General features: G+C 42.6%; 1 protein-coding gene and 1 non-coding gene across 2 annotated transcripts in view; both read right to left on the bottom strand.

The window, feature by feature from the left end:
• Positions 1–22,531, bottom strand: part of WWP2 (WW domain containing E3 ubiquitin protein ligase 2) — a 145,263-nt gene extending 122,732 nt beyond the window's left edge. The window contains exons 1-2 of the mRNA XM_065899107.1: positions 22,460–22,531; positions 619–703 (exon numbers count right to left, since the gene is read on the bottom strand). Of these exons, the coding sequence (XP_065755179.1) occupies positions 619–688 (70 nt within the window). The 5' untranslated portion in view covers positions 689–703; positions 22,460–22,531. The remainder of the gene's footprint in view (positions 1–618; positions 704–22,459) is intronic.
• On the bottom strand, positions 12,718–12,790 carry TRNAW-CCA (transfer RNA tryptophan (anticodon CCA)). Its single transcript has one exon. It is a non-coding gene; the product is annotated as a tRNA-Trp (tRNA).
• Positions 22,532–23,720: the final 1,189 nt, after the last annotated feature.

Below are 23,720 nucleotides of genomic sequence, written 5' to 3'. Positions count from 1 at the left end.
CTGCTGTGCGATAAACAGAATGAAGCGGGGCAAAGGGCAGAAGTAGGAAGCCAGGTTAGGAGGCTACCACCTTAATCTAGGGCAGAGATGATGCCAGCTGGTGGGTCAGCAGGGGTGGTGAGAAGTGGCTGAACGCTGCCCACATTTTGAATGTAGACAAAACCAGATTTGCTGAATACAGGATATTGAGGAAAAAAAAAAAATCAGGTCAGTTCCAGGCATGTCACATTTTAGACGTTTACTAAGCCTTCAAGTGGAGATGCCAAGTGAGCTACTGGATATACAAACCTGGAGTTCAGAGACAAGGCCAGGCTGGAGATACAAATGTGGCAGTGATCCTACTATTTGGTGGCATTTAAAGTGATAAGGTTCGGATGAGCTCACCAAGGGAATGAGCGTAGATAGAAAAGAGCCCTGGAGCAGGAAGGATTCGCCATTTTATATAATTCTTTCCAAAAGTTCTTTTCATCCCCCTCCTCTTCAAAAACTCCAGCTATAATATGACAACCCTATAAGAATGAATAGTTATGCTCGTAAGCCAAAGTGTGGTATAATTCCACCTCTTTCCCAAAGATGGGGCTGGACCTGAAATGACAAACTTCATACAGTGCCACTCACCTTTCAGAATAAGCTGAGACTTCTCAAAAGGCAGGGCCACCCCTGCCCGGCTGGAGCTGGCAGATGCCATGTCATCACCAGGAAACTGAAAGACAAACAAAGCAGCAGGTTTAGAGGATATCTGAGAAGAGACTGAGGAACTGAACCCAATTTTAATATCTAAGTCTAAAGAGATAGAAGCAAGAAAATATAAACATCCAGGACTTCTCTAGTGGTGCAGTGGTTAGGAATCCACCTGCCAATGCAGGGGACACGGGTTGAAGCCCTGGTCCGGGAAGATCCCACATGCCACAGAGCAACTAATAAGCCCGTGTGCCACAACTACTGAGCCCGTGTGCCACAACTACTGAAGCCCGCACGCCTAGAGCCCGTGCTCCTCAACAAGAGAAGCCACCGCGATGAGAAGTACATGCACAGCAACAAAGAGTAGCCCCCTTCACTGCAACTAGAGAAAGCCCACGCGCAGCAACAAAGACCCAACACAGCCAAAAATAAATAAATAAATTTTATTTAAAAAAAAAGAAAATATAAACATCTAAGCAACTGCAGCCACGCTGCTTCAGGCAGAGTGGTGTCTGTCTTGTAATGAGTACTGAATCTGGGTAGCACTTGGATGGGCTAAGAAGGACACAGCACTGCTATATCAACCTCTTAAGGATGGAGAGCCTAAAATAATATCTCCAAAAGGAAAGTCACAGTTCAACAATTTTTTAAAAAGTAGGGACCTTCCCGGCAGTCCAGTGGTTAAGACTCTGAACTTCCACTGGAGGGGGCACGGGTTCAATTCCCGGTCGGGGAACTAAGATCCCAAATGTCTCACGGTGTGGCCAAAAAATAAATAAATAAAAATTTTAAACATTAAAAAAAATTCTAAAGTAATATTAAACCAATCTTTTAAATGGACAGAAGATTTTAATAAAAGTTTCTCCAAGAAGATATACCAGTAAATGTGTTTATTGGCCAAGGAAAAGACAGACCAGGATTCAATCTACATCTTCTGATTCCAAAGCCCAACATTCATCCAGTCGACTACTCTGCTATCACCTGGATGTGCACATGGACCTGGCCAACAAAGCACATGAAATAATTTTTGATGGACCTCATTAGCCATAAGGCATCCCCGTCACTCCATCTTGGCTAGAAGCAGAAGTCTATCTTGCATTTTGAGTGGATCTTTTACTCATACATAATTGTGTAACATCGTCATTTGTCATTTGGAAAATATTTGGTTCACTGAGTTCTATAGATATTCCAAATGTTGACCCATTTCATTATACCCTATCCAAAATATCACATTTGTGAATGTCACCACTGATCTCATCAGACAAGTTTTTGAGTATTGGGAAGCTGTCAAGCTCTTTGTGGTAGATGGAAGTGTTCCAAATTTCTAATTTTCACTTAAAAACTCATATTCTATCATTGGCAACAAGCACTGTCAGTTGTTTTCCTTGAAGTGACAGGCTTACTTCATTCATCTTCAGGAAAATGTCTGCCAAACACCCAAATCTATTAACGTTAGTTTATCTGTTGATTTTTTTTTAAAGTAAAAATGGTATTTCATGAAAAAAGCAACTATGTAATACAGCTTTTAATTCAGTCATACAGTGCTTTTTCTCAGCACAACAGTTATACTTCAGTATGCAGGAGAACCTCAGGTCCTCTTTGCGCATTGACAATACTGAGCTTCTGATACTCGCCCTCAATCCTGTTCCACATCTCAGTTAATGACAACTCCCTCCATCCAGTGGCTCAGGCCAAAATTCTGGGGCTCATTCGTGCTTCCCCTTTCCCTCTCACACCCCACATTCAACCCATCAATAAATCCTATTGATTCTACCTTTAAAATATTTCTAAGCTCAAACATTTCTCTCCATCTGCACTGTCACTGCCTTGCTCCAAACACCATCATCTCTTAGCTGGGTTATTGTTTTCCCTGCTTCTGCTCTCTGCCCCCTTCAATTGAATTTCTATGTTCAGCAAGAGTCCTGTCTTTTAATATGTAATCAGATCATATCACTGTGCTATTCAAAAGCTGGAAGCTATCCAGTGGCTGCCCATCTACCTCCAAGTCCTTGTAATGACCTTAGAGGGACTGCGTGATACACTACCACACACCTCTCTGACCTGGCCTCCCATTTCTTTCCCCTCTCTCTACCTTCCCCATGGGCCTCCTCGCTGTTGCTTGAACATGCCAGCCACGTTCCCCCATCAGACTTCTACCCCTCTGTCTAGAATTCTCTTTTCCCAACTGTCCACATATACAGCTTATTCCTTCACTGCCTTCAGGCATTAACTCAAATGTTGCTTTCTTAAGGGGCCTTCCCTGGCCACCCTGTCAACCTCACCTCTCCACACACTCTGTACCCATCCTTCCCTAGTTTACATTTCTGCCTTAGCATTTATCACTGACACGGTTCATAGTGTATTGACTTCTTGTGTGTACTGTCTCCCTCCTCTAGAAGGTAAGCTCCATGAGGGGTGAGATGTGTGTCCCCCTCTTAGCCCTGTAGCCTACTATCTGGAATAGTGCCTGGCTCCTAGTAAGAACTCCATATTTATTGAATGAATGAAGAGGTGCATCAACTTTCTGAAATTCAAAAGAATAATGTTTTGACTCCCTTGAAGTTTTTTTGGTAAAGCAATAAACATATCAACTCTTTTACCCATCAGATTAGCAAGAGATCAGAAGTCTGACAATAGTGTTGCTGAGAAGCCTCACAGGCTTCTGGAAGCAGTGCAAGTTAGACGGTACCTGGCAACCTCCGATAGAGTTAAAGATGCATATATTGTAGTTCCCAGGATTCCACTCCTAGGTATTTGCCAGGGGAAAATCTTGCAACAAATGCAGAAGCAACCATGTTCAAAATGTTCATCATGGCAATGTTTATAACAGCAAAAATTTATAAATAACCTAAATGTCCATCAATGAGGGAATGCATAAATTGTGAAATAGTTATAAAATGGGATGCTATATAGTTCTTGAAATGTATGAATTCAACTTATATGTACAAACCCCAAACTATAATACTAGAACTAAAAAAAAAAAAAAAAAAGGAAGTGATAGCTTAAGTGTAGGGCAATGCCATTGGTATACACTTGAACTTTCACAAAACAATTGTATCTACTGTTGTGGACACACATAAATGGTATGAAAGTATAGAAGCATGGATGGGAAGGAACCACACCAAGTTCAGGACAGAAGTTACCTCTGGGGTAGCGGAAGAGGGAGCAGGGGAACTGGAGTGAACAGAGAGACCAAGGGAACTTCGACTGTATCTGCAACATTTCATGTTTTAAAGGAAGAAGTTCTGAAGCAAATATGGCAAAATGCTACTGTTCATTAAATCCAGATGGTGGTTTTCATGACTGTTTGTTATCTTATTCTCTGAACCACTTCATATGTTTGATCTTTTTCATAATTTAACAATAATTTTAAAGGGGATAAAAAGATGATATCTTGAATAATGAAGGAAAGATTAATGATTGTAAATTAAGCCTCGGGGCTTTTAGTAACAGATTAAAGCACTAAAAGCTGGAAATCCATTATTTATAGACTTTAAAAAGAAAACAATTTAAAAATGTTTACATCTACTGGGACTCATTCTAAGGGTAGAAGCAACTTGACTAAGGGTAGTTTTTAAACTAGCTTGTTCTCCCTGAGCTTTAGCTGTTTTTAGCCTTTGCTCTGAACTAGAGAGAATTCTGGAGAATGAAACGCAAAGCCCTCGCATGGCCTGTTACATGGGAGAAAGACCAAACCTTTCGATCTATACTTCGTGGCTCCAAAACAAAACCAATCAGATAAATTCCAGAGGCGGCTCAGAACAAAACCAACAGGGAAAGTAGTAGAAATAGAGTAGATAAGACTACCATGTTTTCTTCCTCCCATGTCTTTCATAATTACAGGCCACTGTTTACTAACAATAGCCCATGTTATTTATGCACGGCTTTGTCTCCAGATCCATTAGCAAGATACCACCCTGACACTACAAGGTAGGTATCTTTTCTTTTCTTTTTTCTAAATAAATTTATTTATATTATTTATTTATTTTTTTGGCTGTGTTGGGTCTTCCTTGTTGCGCACCAGCTTTCTCTAGTTGCGGCGAGCGGGGGCTACTCTTTCATTGTGGTGCGCGGGCTTCTCATTGTAGTGTCTTCTCTTGTTGCAGAGCACGGGCTCTAGGCGCATGGGCTTCAGTAATTGTGGCCTGTGGGCTCAGTAGTTGTGGCGCACGGGCTTAGCTGTTCCACAGCATGTGGAATCTTCCCGGACCAGGGCTCGAACCCGTGTTCCCTGCATCGGCAGGCAGATTCTTAACCACTGCACCACCAGGGAAGTCCGGCAGGCGGATTCTTAACCACTATGCCACCAGGGAAGCCCCAAGGTAGGTATCTTGAATTGAACCTTTGCAATCCATGTATAAAGACAAATAACCATTACTGTTGAAGGGAAAGTACCCCAAAGTACTTACAATTTCTGTCTCAGGGCCCCATATTGGACAGGGTTTCCAATGGGCATGAGGTCCAAACTCCTACTAGCCACTTTAGGAAGCTTATGAAACCTGAGACCCAGATTTTACTCTACACCTGTCTCAGCAACACAAATAGATGACTCTGTACATGCACTCAAGTAATTTTTTCCCCTTCTAATAGTGATGAGAAGTGTTTGCATTCAAATCACTTCCAAAATAACTGAGTTAGCATAAGCCTGGGGCAGGCAGGGGGAGGAGGGAGAACATGTTTAAAACATCACCAAAGGTTATAGATGCTCAATGAATTTCATTATTCAAGGAAGTCATGGATTTATCAGGAGAAAAAGGGGGAAGCCAGAACTAAGTGTGGTAGATCTACCCAAATTTCTTGAAAAAAAAAAAAAACATTATCCTCTGAACTTAACCTCTATGTAAATCTCGACAAGCACTTTTTAAAATAAAATATAAAATAACAGAGTAGAAAATATTAAAGTACACCATACATAAAGGAAAGTATTATTTCATAAAAAGTTTGTTCAGATAAATGTATATTTACATCTTCATGTATATTGGGTCATGATATAAAATATGTATATGTCTTACTAAAGATTGTAGTCAAAACCTCTCGAGAACAACTGCTCTACAACAATCCTATCTTACTTAGGGTTTTGGATTAGAGAGACACAAACACTAAGCAAATAGACAAACACTAGATTGGGGACTAACTAGTCACTCAGAGAAATGCCATCAGTTTATTATTATCATTTTAGGTCTGAGAAATTTTCCCACATCTATGTAAAACAGTATTTATTCAATCATTCAATACGTACTGAGCATTTATTCTATACCATATACTGTTTTTGGTGCTAATGATACATCAATGAATAAAACATTAAAAAAAAATTCCTACCCTGTAAGATTCTCCTGGTAAAGAGCCAAGAATGATCCTGGCTCTGACAGGGGGATGGGAAAAGTAACCATTGTGCTGTATGCCCAGAGTGTTCTCTAACAGCAGCCTTCACTCCAGGAAAAGGACTCTACCAGGACTTATCCCAACTGCGGGGGGAGGAAATTTCCCTGAGGCCCCCTCTAGACTTCTTATCGCACTGAGAAAGGAAAACAGTTCATAAACACTTGTAAAGGTCACAGCCCAGGGACAGAGACCCACTAAAAGACTGAGATTTAATCATAAAATTATAAAATGCTTTCCCTCACCCACACTCTGCCACCATATCGAGGGTCCAATAAAATAACAGTGGACTACAGCTGAAAGAGCTAAAAGGTGTATACTCTATTTAAGAAAGGGTTCTTAGGGAAGACCAGAGATTACAGGGGAGACAAAAACAAGGATACTAGCATAATTTGAGGCCTCTGGTACCTACAATTACATCAATCATGAAACACAAGCCAACTCCTAGCCAGATTACACAAAACTCCCAACTAGATAAAGGCCTATTCACCTCAGTTCCTATTACCTAATACATCCTGCCTGGCTTTCAGTTAGAAATTATAAGTTATGCTAAAACGTAAGAAAAAATAGTGTGAAGAGACAAAGCAAGCATCAGAATTAGACTCAGATATGACAGCTTTTGGAATTATCAGACAGGGAATTTTAAATAACTATGATTAATATGTTAAGTGCTCTAATGGAAAAAGTAGACAACATATAAAAACAGATGGGTAATGTAAGCAGAGACATGGAAACTCTAAGAAAGAATCAAAAGAAAATGCAGAACATGGTAACAAAAATGAAGAATGCCTTGATGGGCCCATGAGTAGACTGGATGTGGCTGAGGAAAGAATCAGTAAGCTTGAAAATATATTAACAGAAACGTCTCGAACTAAAATGCAAAGAGAAAAAAAGAATTAAAAAAAAAAAAGAAAATACAGAACTGCCAAGAACTGTGGGACAATTTCAAAAGGTACAAAATACACATGACTGGAATATCAGAAGAGAGAACAGAGCAAAAGAAATATCTGAAGTAATATGGTCAACAATTTCCTAAAATTAACGACATAACACCAAATAATAGATCCAGGAAGCTCACAGAACATCAAGCAGGATGAATACAAAAATCAAAAAATAAACTTAAAAAAGAAGCAAGGAGAGAGTGCAGTGAAATATTTAAAGTGTTAAAAGAAAAAACCCGGGACTTCCCTGGTGGTCCAGTGGTAAAGACTCCGCGCTCCCAATGCAGGAGGCCTGGGTTCGATCCCTGGTCAGGAAACTAGATCCCACATGCACACTGCAACTAAAGATCCTACATGCCACAACCAAAGATCCCGCACGCTGCAACGAAGATCCCGAGTGCCGCAACTAAGACCTGGTGCAGCCAAATAAATAAATAAATATTTTTTAAAAGAAAAAACCCACCAACCCAGAATTTTGTATCCAATGAAGTTACCCTTTAAAAGTGAAGGAGAAAAAAAGACTTTCTCAAACAAAAACCTGCCCTGCACGAAATGTTGAAAAGAAGTTCCTCAGAAAGAAGGAAAATGATATAGGTCAGAAACTTCTACCTACACAAAGAAAAGAGCATGGCAGAAGGAATAAATGAAGCTCCAACCACTGGCTTCTTTATACAGTAAAAGACTAATGCTTACGGGAAGGGCATATGTGGGAAGCGGATACCAAATAGGGAACAGACAAGAGAACTAGAGAGGTGACGAGAGGTATGGGGAAACACCACGCAGTGAAAGAACACAGGAATTTGGGAGGGGGTTGGAAGTAGAAATGTTGAACATTGTGGACAAGGCAAGTCTCACTGAGAAGGTGACTTCTGAGCAAAGATCTGACACAGGAGAAGGAGGGAACTGAGGATATCTGTGTTAGAACATTCCAGGCAGATAAAAGGGCAAGAGCTAAAGCTCTTGAGATGGCTGCATGTCTTGAAAGTGTAAGGAACGAAAGGGGGCCAGCGCGGCTGGAGGGCAGTGAAAGAGGAGGAAGAAGATAGTGATAAGAGATGCACCTGGAGAATTCCCTGGCAGTCCAGAGGTTAGGACCCTGTGCTTTCACTGCAGGGGGCATGGCTTGGATCCCACAAGCCACATGGTGCAGCCAAAAATTTTTTAAATTAAGAAAAAAAAAGATGCAACTGAATTTATCCTGTTAGGTAAAATCATCCTTAATGAACTATGAAATGCCTTGGAGCAGTGGTCCTCTATTCTTTCTACACATTTGAATACCTGAAGAGCAATAAAAACAAAACGAAACAAAAAAAAGCCCCACTGACAATCAAACCCTAACCTCAGAGATTCTCATTGGATTGGTCTGGAGTGGGCCGGGGACAGCTGTGTTATTTAAAAGCTACCCAAACGATTCCAAAGTGAAGTTGTGGCGAGAACCACTGGATCAGTGTTACTGAATCAGCTGAGGCTTCAACTAATTTGGGTGCACTGAAAGTCGGACTTTACCTCTATCAGAAGGCTCAAGGTTAAACTAAAATTATGTCCCAAAATTGCAAATGAAAAAGTGGGGGGAACTTCCTGGTGGTCCAGTGGTTAAGAATCCACCTTCCAATGCACTGGATGCGGCTTCAATCCCTGGTCGGGGAACTGAGATCCCACATGCCGCAGGGCAAATGAGCCCACATGCCACAACTACTGAGTCCTTGAGCCGCAACTACAGAGCCCACATGCTCTGGAGCCTGCAAGCCACAACTACAGAGCCCGCATGCCACAACTACTGAGCCCACACGCCACAACTAGAGAGGCTGCATGCCACAATTACTAAGCCCGCGCACTCTGGAGCCCGCGTACCACAACTAGAGAGAGGCCCGCGTGCCGCAAATGAAGAGCTGGCACGCTGCAACAAAAGATCCCGCTTGCCGCAACTAAGACCCGACGCAGCCAAAAAAAAAGAAAAAGAAAAAGTGGGGTGATATGTAACTCTAGGAACAGAATACACTGGAGGAGCTGTTCCAGGAGTGGTTCCAAGGAGACTAAGTATTGCACCACCTTCCTTGATGCCAACTTTTCCCACAGAGAGTCTTCCAGGGGCTTTCAATGAACATGACAGATTAAACACCTATATTTATCTCTGCTCCCTTCTCAAACCCCATCAAAATGTCAGGAAAGAAACACAAAGAACGTAAACTCACTAAAAAAGAATGGAAAAGGAAACAACAGAGATGGCAGCAACATTTTGGAAAGTGGCAAGTGAGTCAAAACTGAAATCTAACTGCCTGCGATGGGGGAAGTGGGGTTAAAAACAGGAAGGCTGGTAAAAACCTGCATGGAAAAGAGTCCCAGACTCCAGTCCCCACCCACCTCAGCTAGGCACTCATCCCTCCCTAATCCCAAACAGAGAGTTAAATTTTAATCTCTGGATAGGTTAAATCAGACCTGAGAACTTAAGGCATGGTTGAGAGTAGGGATAAGGCACCATATTGATCCAGGGAGATAAGAGAAAGTCTATATCATGAACTATGAGAGGTTTCCCCATCCCCACTTACCTTCCCTCATTTGGGTCCTAGTACACTTAAGCATACACAACTGTGGAGAGACTCACAGAAAACATGTACTCCTTAACGGTCACTCCGACCCCCAAGAAGTGTACACAGTACACTTCTGTGTACTGTGTATTTGACTCACAGCCAAATATCAAAACAAAGAGGAAAAAAAAGAACTCATTGGATACGCTGATCCTCAAATTCATAAGGAAATGCAAAAGACCCAGAATAGCCAAAATATCTTGAAGAAGAAAGTCGGAGGCTTCACACTTGCTACTCTCAAAATTCACTACAAAGCCACAGTAATCAAGACCATGTGGTACTGGTATAAGGAAAGACATACAGAGCAATGGTATAGAACTGAGTCCAGATACAAACCTGTTGCAGGAAGGGGGACCCCTTCCAGGGCCCGAGAGAGGGCTCTTGTCTCACACTCGGAAATGAATTGTCCAAGGAAACACAAGTGCTGACAAAGCAAGAGACTTTATTGGGAAGGGGCGCCCGGGTGCACAGCAGCAGGGTAAGGGAACCCAGTAGAACTGCTCTGCCACATGGTTCACAGTCTCAGGTTTTATGGTGATGGGGTTAGTGTCCAGGTTATCTCTGGCCAATCACTCTGACTCAGGGTCCTTCCTAGTGGCACACACATCGCTCAGCCAAGATGGATTTCAGTGAAAAGGAAGAATCCTTCTCACTAGAATCCAGAAAGGAGGTTGATAGGACATATGGACTGGAGTCTCCTCTCTCCTTTTGACTGGTTGCTGGTAGCTTGTTAGTTTTGTGTTTCTTACCAGGACCTCCTATTGTAAGATAACTCAGGCAAGTGGTTACTACTGTGCCTGGCCAGGGTGGGCAGTTTCAGTCAGCGGTTCCCTTAACAATCCCACACTGATGTTCAAGTGATTTTAGACACAAGTGCAAGATACAGTAAGTCCCCTACATACAAACGAATTCTGTTCTGAGAGCACGTTCATAAGTCCAATTTGTTCATAAGTCCAACAAAGTTAGCCTAGGTACCAAACTAACACAATCAGCTACATAGTACTGTACTGTAATAGGCTTATAATACTTTTCACACAAATAATACATAAAAAACAAACAGACACAAAAAATAAAGAAAACATTTTTAATCTTACAGTACAGTAATCTTACAGACAGACACGTGAACTAACTTACATGACTGGACATGCAAACGCACGTTTGCATCTTTGAAAGTTCGCAACTTGAAGGTTCGTATGTAGGGGACTTAACTGTAATTCAATGGGAAAAGAACAATAGTCTTTTCAACACATGGTGCTGGGGCAACTGGATATGCATGTGTAAAGGAAGGAAGTTGGACCCCTCCCTCAAACCTTAGACAAAAATGAACTCAAAATGGATCAAAGACGAAAATATAGGAGCAACTATAGAAGAAACTATTGGTGTAAATCTTCATGACTTTATCTTTTTTTTATTTTATTGAAATATAATTAATTCCATGACTTTATATTAAGAGATGGTTTCTTAGATATGATAGGAGAAACACAAACAATGGAAGAAAAACTAGATAAATTCAACTTCATCAAAAATTTAAAATGGGGCTTCCCTGGTGGCGCAGTGGTTGAGAGTCCGCCTGCCGATGCAGGGGACACGGGTTCGTGCCCCGGTCCGGGAAGTTCCCGCATGCCGCGGAGCGGCTAGGCCCGTGAGCCATGGCCACTGAGCCTGCGCGTTCGGAGCCTGTGCTCCGCAACGGGAGAGGCCACAACAGTGAGAGGCCCGCGTACCACAAAAAAAAAAAAAAAAAAGGGCTTCCCTGGTGGCGCAGTGGTTGAGAGTCCGCCTGCCGATGCAGGGGACCCGGGTTCGTGCCCCGGTCTGGGAAGATCCCACATGCCCAGAGCGGCTGGGCCCGTGAGCCATGGCCGCTGAGTCTGCGTGTCCGGAGCCTGTGCTCCGCAACGGGAGAGGCCACAACAGTGAGAGGCCTGCATACCGCAAAAAAAAAAAAAAAAAAAAAAAAGGGCAAAAGATTTAAGCAGACATTTCTCCAAAGAAGATATACCAATAAGCACATGAAAAAATGCTCAAACACCATTAATCACTAGAGAAATGGAAATTAAAACCACAATGAGATGCCACTTCACACAAACCAAAATGGCCAAAATCAAAAAGCATACAATAATAAGCACAAGCGAGAACTTGGACAAATTGAAATCCTCATACACTGCAGGCAAGAAATGAAAAATGGTGAGCAGCTTTGGAACAGTTTGTTCAAAAAGATAAACACAGAATTACCATTAAGACCCAGCCATTCCATTTTTAGGTATACCCCCAAACGAACTGAAATGTGTCCACACAAAAATTTGTACACAAATGTTCATAGCAGGATTATTTGTAGTAGTTAAAAAGTGGAAACAACCCAAACGTTTATCAACTGATAAATGGATAAACAAAATGTAGTATATCCATAAAGTGGTATATTATTTGGCCATAAAAATGAATGAAGTACTGTTTCATGCTGCAATATGGATGAACCTTGAAAACATTATGCTAAGTGAAAGAAGCCAGAACAAAAGACCCAATTGTCATATTTCATTTATATGAACTATCTAGAATAGGTAAACCCACATAAACAGTAAGTAGATTAGTGGTTGTCCAGGGCAGAGGGTTGGGGGTCGGAGTGACCGTTAAGGAGTACACGTTTTCTTTTGGGTGATGAAAATATTCTGGAATTGGATAGTGGTGATGGTTGCACAACTTTGTAAAAAATACTAAAATCCACTGAACTGAACATTTCAAACTGGTGAATTTTAAGGTATGTGAATTATATTTCAATTTTTTTAACTCATAGTTAAATGTAACTGTGGTCAGAGAAAACCTCAAAACAATTCAGATAGATAAGAGAAAATGTTGCATCCATGAAACAAAAACAGAATGTAATTTTAAAGGAAGAAAGGAAGGTAGAGAGGGAAGTTGGTTGGTTGGTTGATTCAGAGAATAAGAAAATGCTCTTGGAAAGGACAGATCTCATAGCAGAAACGAAGTTGATAAAGTGAGGACATATTCTAAGAAATAGAACCAAAAGAAAAAGAAGATGGTAGATAGGAGAGAAAAGATTTTTTTTATTCTTCCTTTTTGTTTTCTTTCTTTCTTTTTTTTTTTTTTTGGCCATGCAGCTTGCAGGATCTTAGTTCCCCGACCAGGGATCAAACCTGGGCCCACAGCATTGGAAGCTCGGAGTCCTAACCATTGGACCACCAGGGAATTCCTAACACTTTTTTAAAATAGTAGATTCATTTAAAATGTCCAATGTCTGACTTAGTCCAGAAATAGAAGAAAGACAGCAAAGAAATGTTACAGATTTTTCTTAAGCTGAAGGATATACAGAAAGAATCTGAGTGCCCAGAACAATGAATGAAAAACAAAAACAAAAAAACACACTAAGACAAAACGTCATGAAAGTTCAGAACACGAGAACAAAGAGTATACACGCTTCCAGCCACATTTACAAAGAACAGGAATCAGAATGGCATCAGACTTCACAGTACTACTGGATGCTAGAAGACAATGCAATGCTTCACATTTCAGATAAAATTATTTCCAATTATTAAATAAAATGATTAATCCCAATTTATAATTAAAATTATTTCCAATCCAGAATTCCATAACCATCAATCAAGCATGACAGGAAAACAATGATATTTTCAGCTTTGTAACGTGTCAAAAAAATTGCTTCCAAAGCTCATTTTCTTAGGAAGCTACTGAAAGATACGCTCTAGGGGAGTAAATGAGAAAGTTGGAGGACAGTGTGTATTCACATGGGAGAGGCAAAAGGAATTCCCAGATTAACGATGAAGAGAAATCCCAAGGCATTACTGTCCATTAGCCTAGAGAGCAACCAGTCCAGATGAGAGAGTTCATAAGATGTGTCATCTTTAGATGAAAGAAAAAAACTGACAAAATAGATTAGATGAGGCATCTGATTGCACTGAAAGAAGTATTATTTTAGCTCTACCAGAATGTTTGGGGCTGAGGTAGTGATAGGTACACAGAAAATTATGCAAATGAAAAAATCAGGAAATAAACAACTCTAGTAATAACAAAAGCTATTATGAGAAAGGAAATGTAATCCTAATACACAGTGTGGCTCAGCTGTGAATAATATTTATAATCAAAATAGCATGAACAATTTAATCAAAACTTGTGATATGGCTGCAATCAGAAGGTGGGGGTAGAAGAGTACATTTGTGGAGACTGGCCAGAAAGAGAGCTCAGCATCCATCCTCAGTGGTTAAAAGGCAACAGATAAAACTGACAAGCTAAGAAATGATGGTGTACGGATGCCATTTAGAGAAGCAGAAGTCTATACCAGAAAAGAGCTCAAAGAGTTAAAAAGCAATAGATAAGGGCTTCCCTGGTGGCGCAGTGGTTGAGAGTCCACCTGCTGATGCAGGGGACATGGGTTCGTGCCCCGGACCGGGAAGATCCCACATACCGCAGAGCGGCTGGGCCCGTGAGCCATGGCTGCTGAGCCTGTGCACCAGGAGCCTGTGCTCCACAATGGGAGAGGCCACAACAGTGAGAGACCCGCGTACCACAAAAAAAAAAAAAAAGCAATAGATAAAAATGACAAGCTACACTATTTACAATAGCCAAGACATGGAAGCAGCCTAAATGTCCATCGACAGATGAATGGATAAAGAAGATGTGGTACATATACACAATGGAATGTTACTCAGCCATAAAAAAAAAAAACAAAATAATGCCATTTGCAGCAACATGGATGGACCTAGAGATTATCATACTAAATAAAGTAAGTCAAAGAGAAAGACAAATATCACATGATATCACTTACATATGGAATCTTTTAAAATGATATAAATGAACTTATTTACAAAACAGAAACAGACTCACAGAGATGGAAAACAAACATGGTTACCAAAGGGGAAAGGGCGGCGGCAGGAAGGGATTAAATTAGGAGTTTGGGATTAGCAGATATAAACTACTACATACAAAATAGATAAACAACAAGGTCCTACTGTATAGTACTGAGAACTATATTCAGTATCTTGTAATAAACTATAATGGAATATATATACGTGTGTATATATATATAACTGAATCACTTTGCTGTACACCAGAAACTAATAGAACATTGTATATCAACTATACTTCAATTAAAAAAAAAACTGACAAGCTAAGAAATGATGGTATAAGGATGCCATTTAGAGATGCAGAAGTCTATACCAGAAAACAGCTCAATGAGTTAAAACTGATTGACTCTGCAGAACAAGAATCAAGAACAAAAGGGAGTGAAACAAGGAAGTGCTGTTGCGTTATGAGCCGTGTAATGCTATTGGACTTTCTAAACTAAGTGCGTGTGTTATTTGGGGCATATATAAAATTTAAATTCAAGAAAGGAAAAAGGGTCTCTTCAAATCAGGTCGTAGGATGATGTCCTTATTTAATTTTTACAAGAGCACCCAGTCTACATTTAATTAGTGTAGTGGGTTGAACTGCGGTCCCCAAAAGATATGCCTAGGTGCTTACCCTCTTGGAACCTGTAAATGTGACCTTATTTGGAAATAGATGTAATTACGTTAAAGCTCTCAAGATGAGACCATCCTTTAGGGTGGCCCAGTGTCCTTATAGGAGACAGAAGAGAGAAGACACAGACACAGGGAAGAAGGCCATGAAGACATGGACTGAAGAAATTCCCTGGGTGTCCAGAGGTTAGGACTCGGCACTTTCACTGCCATGGCCCGGATTCAATCACTGGTCAGGGAACTAAGATCCCGCAAGCTGTGCGGCCAAAAAAAAAAAAAAAAGACTGAGTCTGAGATTTGAGTCTCACAACCTCAAACCCACAAATGCCTAGAGCCACTACCAGAGGCAAAGCAGGATTTCTCCCCCAGTGCGCAGAAGGATCTCAGTTCTGCTGACACAGTTGACACTTTGATTTGATTTCAGACCTCTGGCCTCCAGAACTATACAGGAACAAATTTCCGTTGTTTTAAACCACCAAGTTTGTGATAATTTGTTACACACAGGAGGAATTGGAAATTAACACGATTAAGGACAAAGGCTTTTAGAAGATGTGGATTTCATGACAGCAAGCTGAAACTGAAAAGCCTCTTCCAACAACACATCCTTGGGGCACTAGATTTCCATATCCACCTGGACCCAGGCCCGGCTGTAACCTCCCTTAAGAAATAACCCCTGCAGGGATTTCCCTTGTGGTCTGGGGGTTAAGACTCCACACTCCCAATGCAGATGGCCTGGGTTCGATCCTTGGTCAGGGAACTAGATCCCACATGCATGCTGCAACTAAAAGATCCTGTGTGCTGCAACTATAGACCCAGTGCAGTTGAAATAAACAAATATTTTTTTAAAAAAACAATAATATTCCATTTGTAAGGACAGACCACATTTTGTTCATCAATTCATCAGTCAATGGACAACTCAACATTTGTCTTATTAGGAAGGGTTTTCCTTTTTTTTTTTTTTTTTTTTTTTGCGGTACTCAGGCCTCTCGCTGTTGTGGCCTCTCCCATTGCGGAGCACAGGCTCCAGACGCACAGGCTCAGCGGCCATGGCTCACGGGCCCAGCCGCTCCGCGGCATGTGGGATCTTCCCGGACCGGGGCACGAACCCGTGTCCTCTGCATTGGCAGGCGGACTCTCAACCACTGTGCCACCAGGGAAGCCCCCCCCTTTTTGGGGGGGGGGTGATTCTTTTTTGTTGTCGTTGGCTGAGCCACGTGGCTCGCAGGATCTTAGTTCCCTGACCAGGGACTGAACCCAGGCCACCACGGTGAAAGTGCCGAGTCCTAACCACTGGACCTCTAGGGAGTTTCCAGGATGGGTTGATTCTTGAAGCCAGGGGACTATAACGGTCAAGGGCACCTTCGGCAAGAGGGCAGCCAGCCTTCTGACTGTACCTCTTCCAGACCCCTTTGATTCACCCCATCCAGTCCTGAGCCACAGTCAGTCTTTCAACAGATGCTCATAGACCCCACTCTGTGCCAGGCCCTGGAAATACAAAGCAGAATGCCACAGGGCCCCTGCCCTCTGGGAGTTCAGATATCTTACTCTAAGAGTCCCCCATTAAATAAATCCTCGAAGAGCTTCTGGCAGGAGAAAGCAAACACATGTCAGATTTAGCAAGTGACAGTTCTTGCAATATCTGAAGGACCTGATTATTCTTATCACCCAACTTCGGCAAGAACCTTTCAGACCAGTAAATCTTTTGGAAACAAATAGGCTTCACCAGTCACTAGCCGTTGAGTGGCACTGGACAAGTTACTTCTCATCCTCTCTAAATTTCAGTTTCCTCATCTGAGACATGAACCTAATGATAGCACTACCTTATAAGATTATCATAGGGAATAAATGAGTTCAGGTAAAGCAGCCAGCAAATACTAAGTGCTCTTCAAGTAGTACTACAAGCTAAACTTGTTCTTCTTGATGTTGAAATTCTAGGCTCTGAGATTCCTGAAATTCTTGACCCAGCTTTGAGTCAAGAAATCACTGAACACTAATCTTGAGACGAAAGAACCTGTGTAGCAGATGAGGCAGGGAAGAGCAAAAACGACTCAACAGCACTAAGAGTTTATTTTTAATTAGGCCACTGTGGAAACAGGCAGTGCTTCTTACTTATAAGTACAGACCCACCCTGTATCCACTTCTTGAAAGATGCGGATGAGAAGGGTCTGTTCAAAAGATTCTTCCTTCCCTCCATCCTCTCATGCTTTTCCAAGGCTGATGATTCTTTCTCCGCTTCTTTCCTCTGTTCAGCATTGAGTTACCTTCCATTCCCCGAAGGCCCATATTGAAAAACAATCAAACAGAACTGAACTTGGCCAAATGCCATCTGTACAAAGACCAAGCACATAAGAAGAGAGGGAGGGAGGGACATGGGAAGTCACAGCATTGGAAGCGCAGTGGAATTATAAGCTAGTAATAAAAGAGACTGGGGAGTTCTCTGGTGGCCTAGAGGTTAGGATTCTAGGCTTTCACTGGCATGGCCCAGGTTCAATCCCTGGCTGGGGAAGTGAGGTCCCGCAAACCGCACGGCACAGCCAGAAAAAAAAGAAAAGAGAGAGAGAGACTGGAAAGCAGTTCTAAGGACAAAACAGGAAGCAAAAGGCATGGGTGACACAGAGAGAAAGAGGACCTGCCCAAGGTCAGGGCTGCCAAGTCTTGATATTCAGTATATTCCTAGAAATGGTGATTAACACTTGACTGAAAGCACTGAATGTTTGTTTTCAAGCTGCTGTGGTGGTGAGGCAGGAACAGGGGACTACAACCTTCTCAAAAAGATTCAGTTGGGGGCTTCCCTGGTGGCACAGTGGTTGAGAGTCCGCCTGCCGATGCAGGGGACACGGGTTCGTGCCCCGGTCCAGGAAGATCCCACATGCCGCGAAGCGGCTGGGCCCGTGAGCCATGGCCGCTGAGCCTGCGCGTCTGGAGCCTGTGCTCCGCAGCGGGACAGGCCACAACGGTGAGAGGCCCGTGTACCACAAAAAAAAAAAAAAAAGATTCAGTTGGCTCTTTTTAAGAGAAACAAGATCTTCCCTTTTGTCCCTACCTCTCAGAAATTCCAGAGTCTATAATAGTCTGAAGCAACCCAAAGTCACTCACTGACTTGATTCCAGTGGAAGGTGATGTTCATGCATTTACTACTGCATATCTTACTGACAGAAGCATCAGATCTGGGCTCAGAAGACTAAGGTTCAAATGCCAGCTCCTCCATCTCTTAGCTATGTGACCTCATGCGCAGGTCACTTCACCACAGTGAGGTTGTTTGTTTTAAATCTATAAAACAGCAGGATGCCTGGCAACAACATACATTCAATAATGTTAGGTAGAACCAATATTTTAAATATTAAAAAGCCATTACCCATCCTTCCAAGCTGTCTCTTTCCCATCCTTCTTGGAGGTCTCTAAACTGGTTGCCAACCCAGAAAGCCTGACGAATTCCAGAAACTGGGACTTATATTGATTTCAGCGGCACTACAAAGATGCACGCTTGGAAGAGTAGCCTCCTTAGGAAGAAAAGAGACCCATTAGCTTGTGGTTTTCAAAACGGTCTTTAAATGAAAAGTGAAAGGGAGAGAAAACAAAGTTCCCCAAGATATAATGCAATGCTTTGCTATACTTAAAATACCTACTAGTATAATAGTATAAAGTGAGATTTTTGTCTCAAAATTGAACTTCTAGCACTACTCTTGGCTATGTATCCACACTACGCCCTAAGTGACCTCCCTCAGTCTCTTAGCTCTAAATATCATCTTCATGCTAACTGCTTCCACATGTACATCCCCAGCCCAGCCCGGCTCCAGACTTCCCTATCTAACTGCCCATGACACCTTCACTTGTTTTTCTACTGGGCACTTTACGATCAGTGTGAAAGAAATTCAGCCCCCAATTCAGTCTTCCCATTTCAGTTAATGGCAATTCCATTCTTCCAGGTGTTCACACCAAAGATTGCAGCGTTGCCGTGACTCCCTTCTTCCTCTCACATCCCACCTCCATACATCCTGTTGGCTGTACTTCAAAATATACCCAGGGCCCGACCGCTGCTGGCCACCTCCATCACTATCACCCAGGCCATCCTTCACCTGGATCACGGCAGAAGCCTCTAAACTTGTCTCCCTGCTTCTACTCCTCACTCCTCTTTGCTTTCTCCACAAGGCAACCAGAGTAAGCCTGTTAGAAGGCAGGATGAAACATGTCCACTCCACTGCTCAAAACCCTCCAATGGCCCAACTCACTCTGAGGGAAAATCAACATCCCCACGAGAGCCTGCAAGGCCCCCACAACCTGCCCATCTCTCCCTTACCCCCAACGCCTCTCTGACCTCATCCTCTCCATCCCCCCTTCACCACCCCCTCCAGCCACACGGTCCACTAGCCTGCCAGGGGTGGCCCTTCCTTCGGGCTTTTGAGCTTGCTCACTGTGTCCCCATTTAGCCACATGGCTCATTTTCTCACCTCCTTCAGATCTTTGCTCAACTGTCACCTTCTCAGGAAGACTTTCTAAGGACCCTCTTCAAAACCGCAATGGCAGCCAATAACCCACATCCTGCCTCCCTACTTTATTACAATGTAGTGTGCATTTTTCTTGGTTATTTTGTTTATTGTGCCTTTCCCCACTAAAATTTAAGATCCACAAGGGCAGGGGTTTTTGCCTTCCTTGTATACTATAGTCCTGGTGCTCATAATAGCACTGTCCAATATAATTTTTAATTTTCTAGGAAACATTTTAAAAACTAAATAGGGGACTTCCCTGGTGGTGCAGTGGTTAAGAATCCGCCTGCCGATGCAGGGGACACTGCTTCAAGCCCTGGTCCGGGAAGATCCCACATGCCGTGGAGCAACTAAGCCCATGTGCCACAACTACTGAGCCTGCGCTCTACAGCCTGTGAGCCACAACTACTGAGCCCACGTGCCCCAGCTACTGAAGCCCGCGCGCCTAGAGCCTGTGCTCCGCAACAAGAGAAGCCACCGCAATGAGAAGCCCGCACACCGCAATGAAAAGTAGCCCGCACTCGTTGCAACTAGAGAAAGTCCACACGCAGCAACAAAGACCCAACGTGGCCTAACATAAATAAATAAATAAATTTAAAATAGGTACAGCTAAAAAAGGTACAGCTTTAAAAAAATTTTATTAAAAAAATAAAAACTACAGAGGAAATTTCAATTCTATTGTATTTAACCCAATAAACTTTAAATGTTATGATTTATAGCATATATTTATATTTATCATTTATTATGATATTTCAAAAAATCAATGAGATAGTTTACCTCTTTTTTTTTTCATATTAAGTCTTCAAAAATCTGGCGTGTATTTTATACTCATAGCCTACCCCCAGTGTTCAACACTGGAAAGTGACCACCATACTGGACAATGCAACTCTAGAACAATGCCTGGTACAGAGTAGGTACTTATAAATATTCATTGAATGAAAAAAATGTTTTCCCAGGAAGAGGCAGCTACGATATAGCACAGGATTTTCTAAACTTCAGTTACACTCCATATTCACAATTTTTGCTGTAACCTGTACTATTTTTCCCTTAAAATGTCATACTTTGTCCACTTGAAAAAATATTTTAAAATAAAACTTTATGTTGCCTCTATAAATGGAAAAGAATGGGTCTAAGGATAAAATGACGGGGCGTGAGTCCCTACTCAGTCACTCACTACTTCCAGACTCTAAAGCAAGGACTTCACTAAGCCTCAGTTTCTTCATCTGCAGAATAGGGACAATTCCAACCTTCACAGGATCATGGTGAAGATTAAATGAGATGCTGTCATAAGCTCTTTACAATTGGGAAAGTAGTCATTAAATAAAGGAGACTGAGAAGCCAACCCAAGCCTTTTCCTCATGCCTGTCATTTTCACATGGACCAATAACAGATAATGGCAAGCTTGTCTGACAAAGAAGAGCTAGGACTTAGGTTCAAATCTCTTGTCCTCCACTTACAGGTCTGTGACCTTTAGAAATTCATTTATTCACCAAACACCAAGTGCCCACAACATGACAAGGCACTAGGCTAGGAGCCAAATAAGTCAAATAAGATATGAACCCTGCCCTTGAGGAATTTGCAGTCTAGCAGGGAGAAAGAGACCAGCAGAGAAGAAAAAGCAAACAACTGTCAAAAAATCAAGTCATCTCTCTTAGGTCTGTTTGTTCACTGTGAAATGGGAATAACACCTTCCCAATCTAACTCACAGAGCTGCCACAAAAATCAATTTTTAAATGTTTGTCAAGTACTCCAAAAACCTGAACTCATTATACATTAGCAAAGTACTTTTCTTTTTCCTAATTGTAACCCAAAACAACTCCGGCTCCTGCAAACATCCAGTTTGAACATTCACTCCAATTGTACCACATCTGTGAAATTCATCCCACTTTTGCAAATGTTAGTAAACATAAGGAAAAAGAGGATAAACAGCTTTAGCACAGATATTTAATATCAAAATTATGATCCAGGTCACAGTTCTAAGGAACAAAACACAGACCTCTCAGTCAGCTACCTAGTTACAGTTTGTCAAGATAAGCAGTCACATGGTAAAGGAAACTGAATAATTTAAACTGAAGAAAGAGGAAAACTCATGAAGCAGGGAAGGTAGACAGTGTCCAAGGTTACAGCAGTCTCTGCATTGGTGAGGTAATGCTGGGATTAGGTCGTGCTCAACGTGGTAGGCTAAAAGCCATTTTATGGCCAGAGCAAAGTGCCCACACTTTTTCTTAAGCCTAGAAGTTGATCTGATCTGAGAAAATCTCAAAGAAAGATGATCCCAAGGGCTAGGTTCCCAAGAAGTGGAAACCCTACCCAAGCAGGAGTAAGTGGGTGTGACGAAAGCAAGATGATCAAGATTCTGTGATCCTCCCTGAAGTTTAAAAACTGAATGGGACCAAAATCAAAGTCTCGGGTACCAATCATTTACAAAGAGGAAGGAAAGAAAAGACTCTCAGGAGCAGTTCAGGCTGCATCTTCATACTGATTTCTCCTTCTTTCCCCCCATGTCACTCGCCCAATTTCAGGCGACCCATTCCAACTCAGTCCCAAGTCGCCCCTTCCCCTTGTTCCGATCCCTGCACAAAGGTCACTCCTCTTCATCCCTGGCACCTAAGATGCTTTCCCCTTCCGGGAGGACTTGCTGGCCGCCGCACCCATGACTGCCTTCGCGCCCACCTGTGAGCAGCCCCCGCGCACGACCCGCGGCAAGCCCACCCCTCTCGGACGGGAACCGGGACACCCCTCCTCGGAGGCCGGAACCGCCGCGCCAGGCCCCTCCCACAGGAAGCCGCCGCCCCCCAGCGCCCTGGCCGCGCCTCCCCCGGCCCACCCCGCGCCGCCCGCCACTCCCGGACTTCCCCGCGCCCCCGCCCGCCCGCCGCGCCCCCAGAGCCGGTGCTCGCTACCTGCTGCGGCCACAGAAGCGGCGCCCAACTCCTCTCCCACTTCCGCCTTCCACCGCCCGCACTCGGGCCAGGTCACGTGACCACGCGCTGTCACCTGACCCGGAAAAGGCTGGCCGGACCGCAGGTGTGTGCAACCTAGGCCAGGCCTGAGAACCTCTCGCCAGAAGGCCTTCTTATCCTCTGTAGGTTTAAAAGTGAGAGGGGTTTCCACTCGCTAATGGTCTCCGAGCAATCAAATAAATTGAGGGCTCGCTGAGTTCCAGGCGCTTCATATACTCCTCCCATCAACCCCGAGGGCGGGCCTGTCTTAGCCCCATTTTACAAGTGAGAGGAGGTGTTCAATCAAGTCAGCAGATATTTATTGAACTCAGGGTTACCATATAAAATACAGGACGCCCGGTTAAATTTGAATTTTAGATAAACAACCATTAATACGTAGGTGTGCCCCAAATATTGCCTGGTACAGTACATGTTTATACTAAAAAACTACTTGTTGTTGATACCCATATTTAATTAGGCATCTTGTGTTTTAATTTGTTATGTCTGACGACCCAAAGCCTACTATGTGCCAGGCACGGTTCTAGGCTCTAGAAACACAAAAGTAGCTTTTGTGGAGCGTCCGTTCTTGTGACATGAAACAAAGGCAGAAAGGCTCCAAAACTCTTGCTGGGGGTCCATAAAGTGCCCCACCACACCGGACTAACCCCCATTTCCTTAGTATACAGAGTAGACGGACCTTTATGAACTAGAAAAAAACATTTTAAATCAGTATTCTTTACTGATGGTTGAGAACTTCAGCTTTGACAAGTTGAATGAAGGCTGAATTTTTCACTTTTAATCACCATTAACTAAAATTAATACTAATCACCTAATTAGCTCTAAGCACTGTGCACTAATTATTCTGTTATTTTTGGTTCTTCCAGTTTGGATGGATCTTGTTATGCGTACAAATGAAACTGGTTGAGCATTTAGTCTCTATTTTGCCATTCCAAATCCATCCAGGACATGGCCTTTCAAGGAGCTACAGCTCTCTCTTAACACCTTAATTCCTATCTAAAAAACTATTAAAATTTCTCTAGTAACATTCATGGGAGTTGTACTAATTCTCTTTTAGGGGAATTAGGGAAGGCCTCTTTGATTTGGTGGCATTTGAGTAGGTGTTGACCAAAAGGAAAAAAGGGACTAGGCAAGGCAGGCTCTCACTGTGCATTAAGGAAGTAAAAGCTAAATATATACCTGGACCTATAAAGGCCCTAGGTGA

The sequence above is a fragment of the Phocoena phocoena genome, chromosome 20, assembly GCF_963924675.1.
Source record: "Phocoena phocoena chromosome 20, mPhoPho1.1, whole genome shotgun sequence".
Lineage (NCBI taxonomy): Eukaryota > Metazoa > Chordata > Mammalia > Artiodactyla > Phocoenidae > Phocoena > Phocoena phocoena.
Note: the sequence above shows the minus strand (reverse complement) of the source record. Positions and strands in the feature narration are given on the sequence as shown.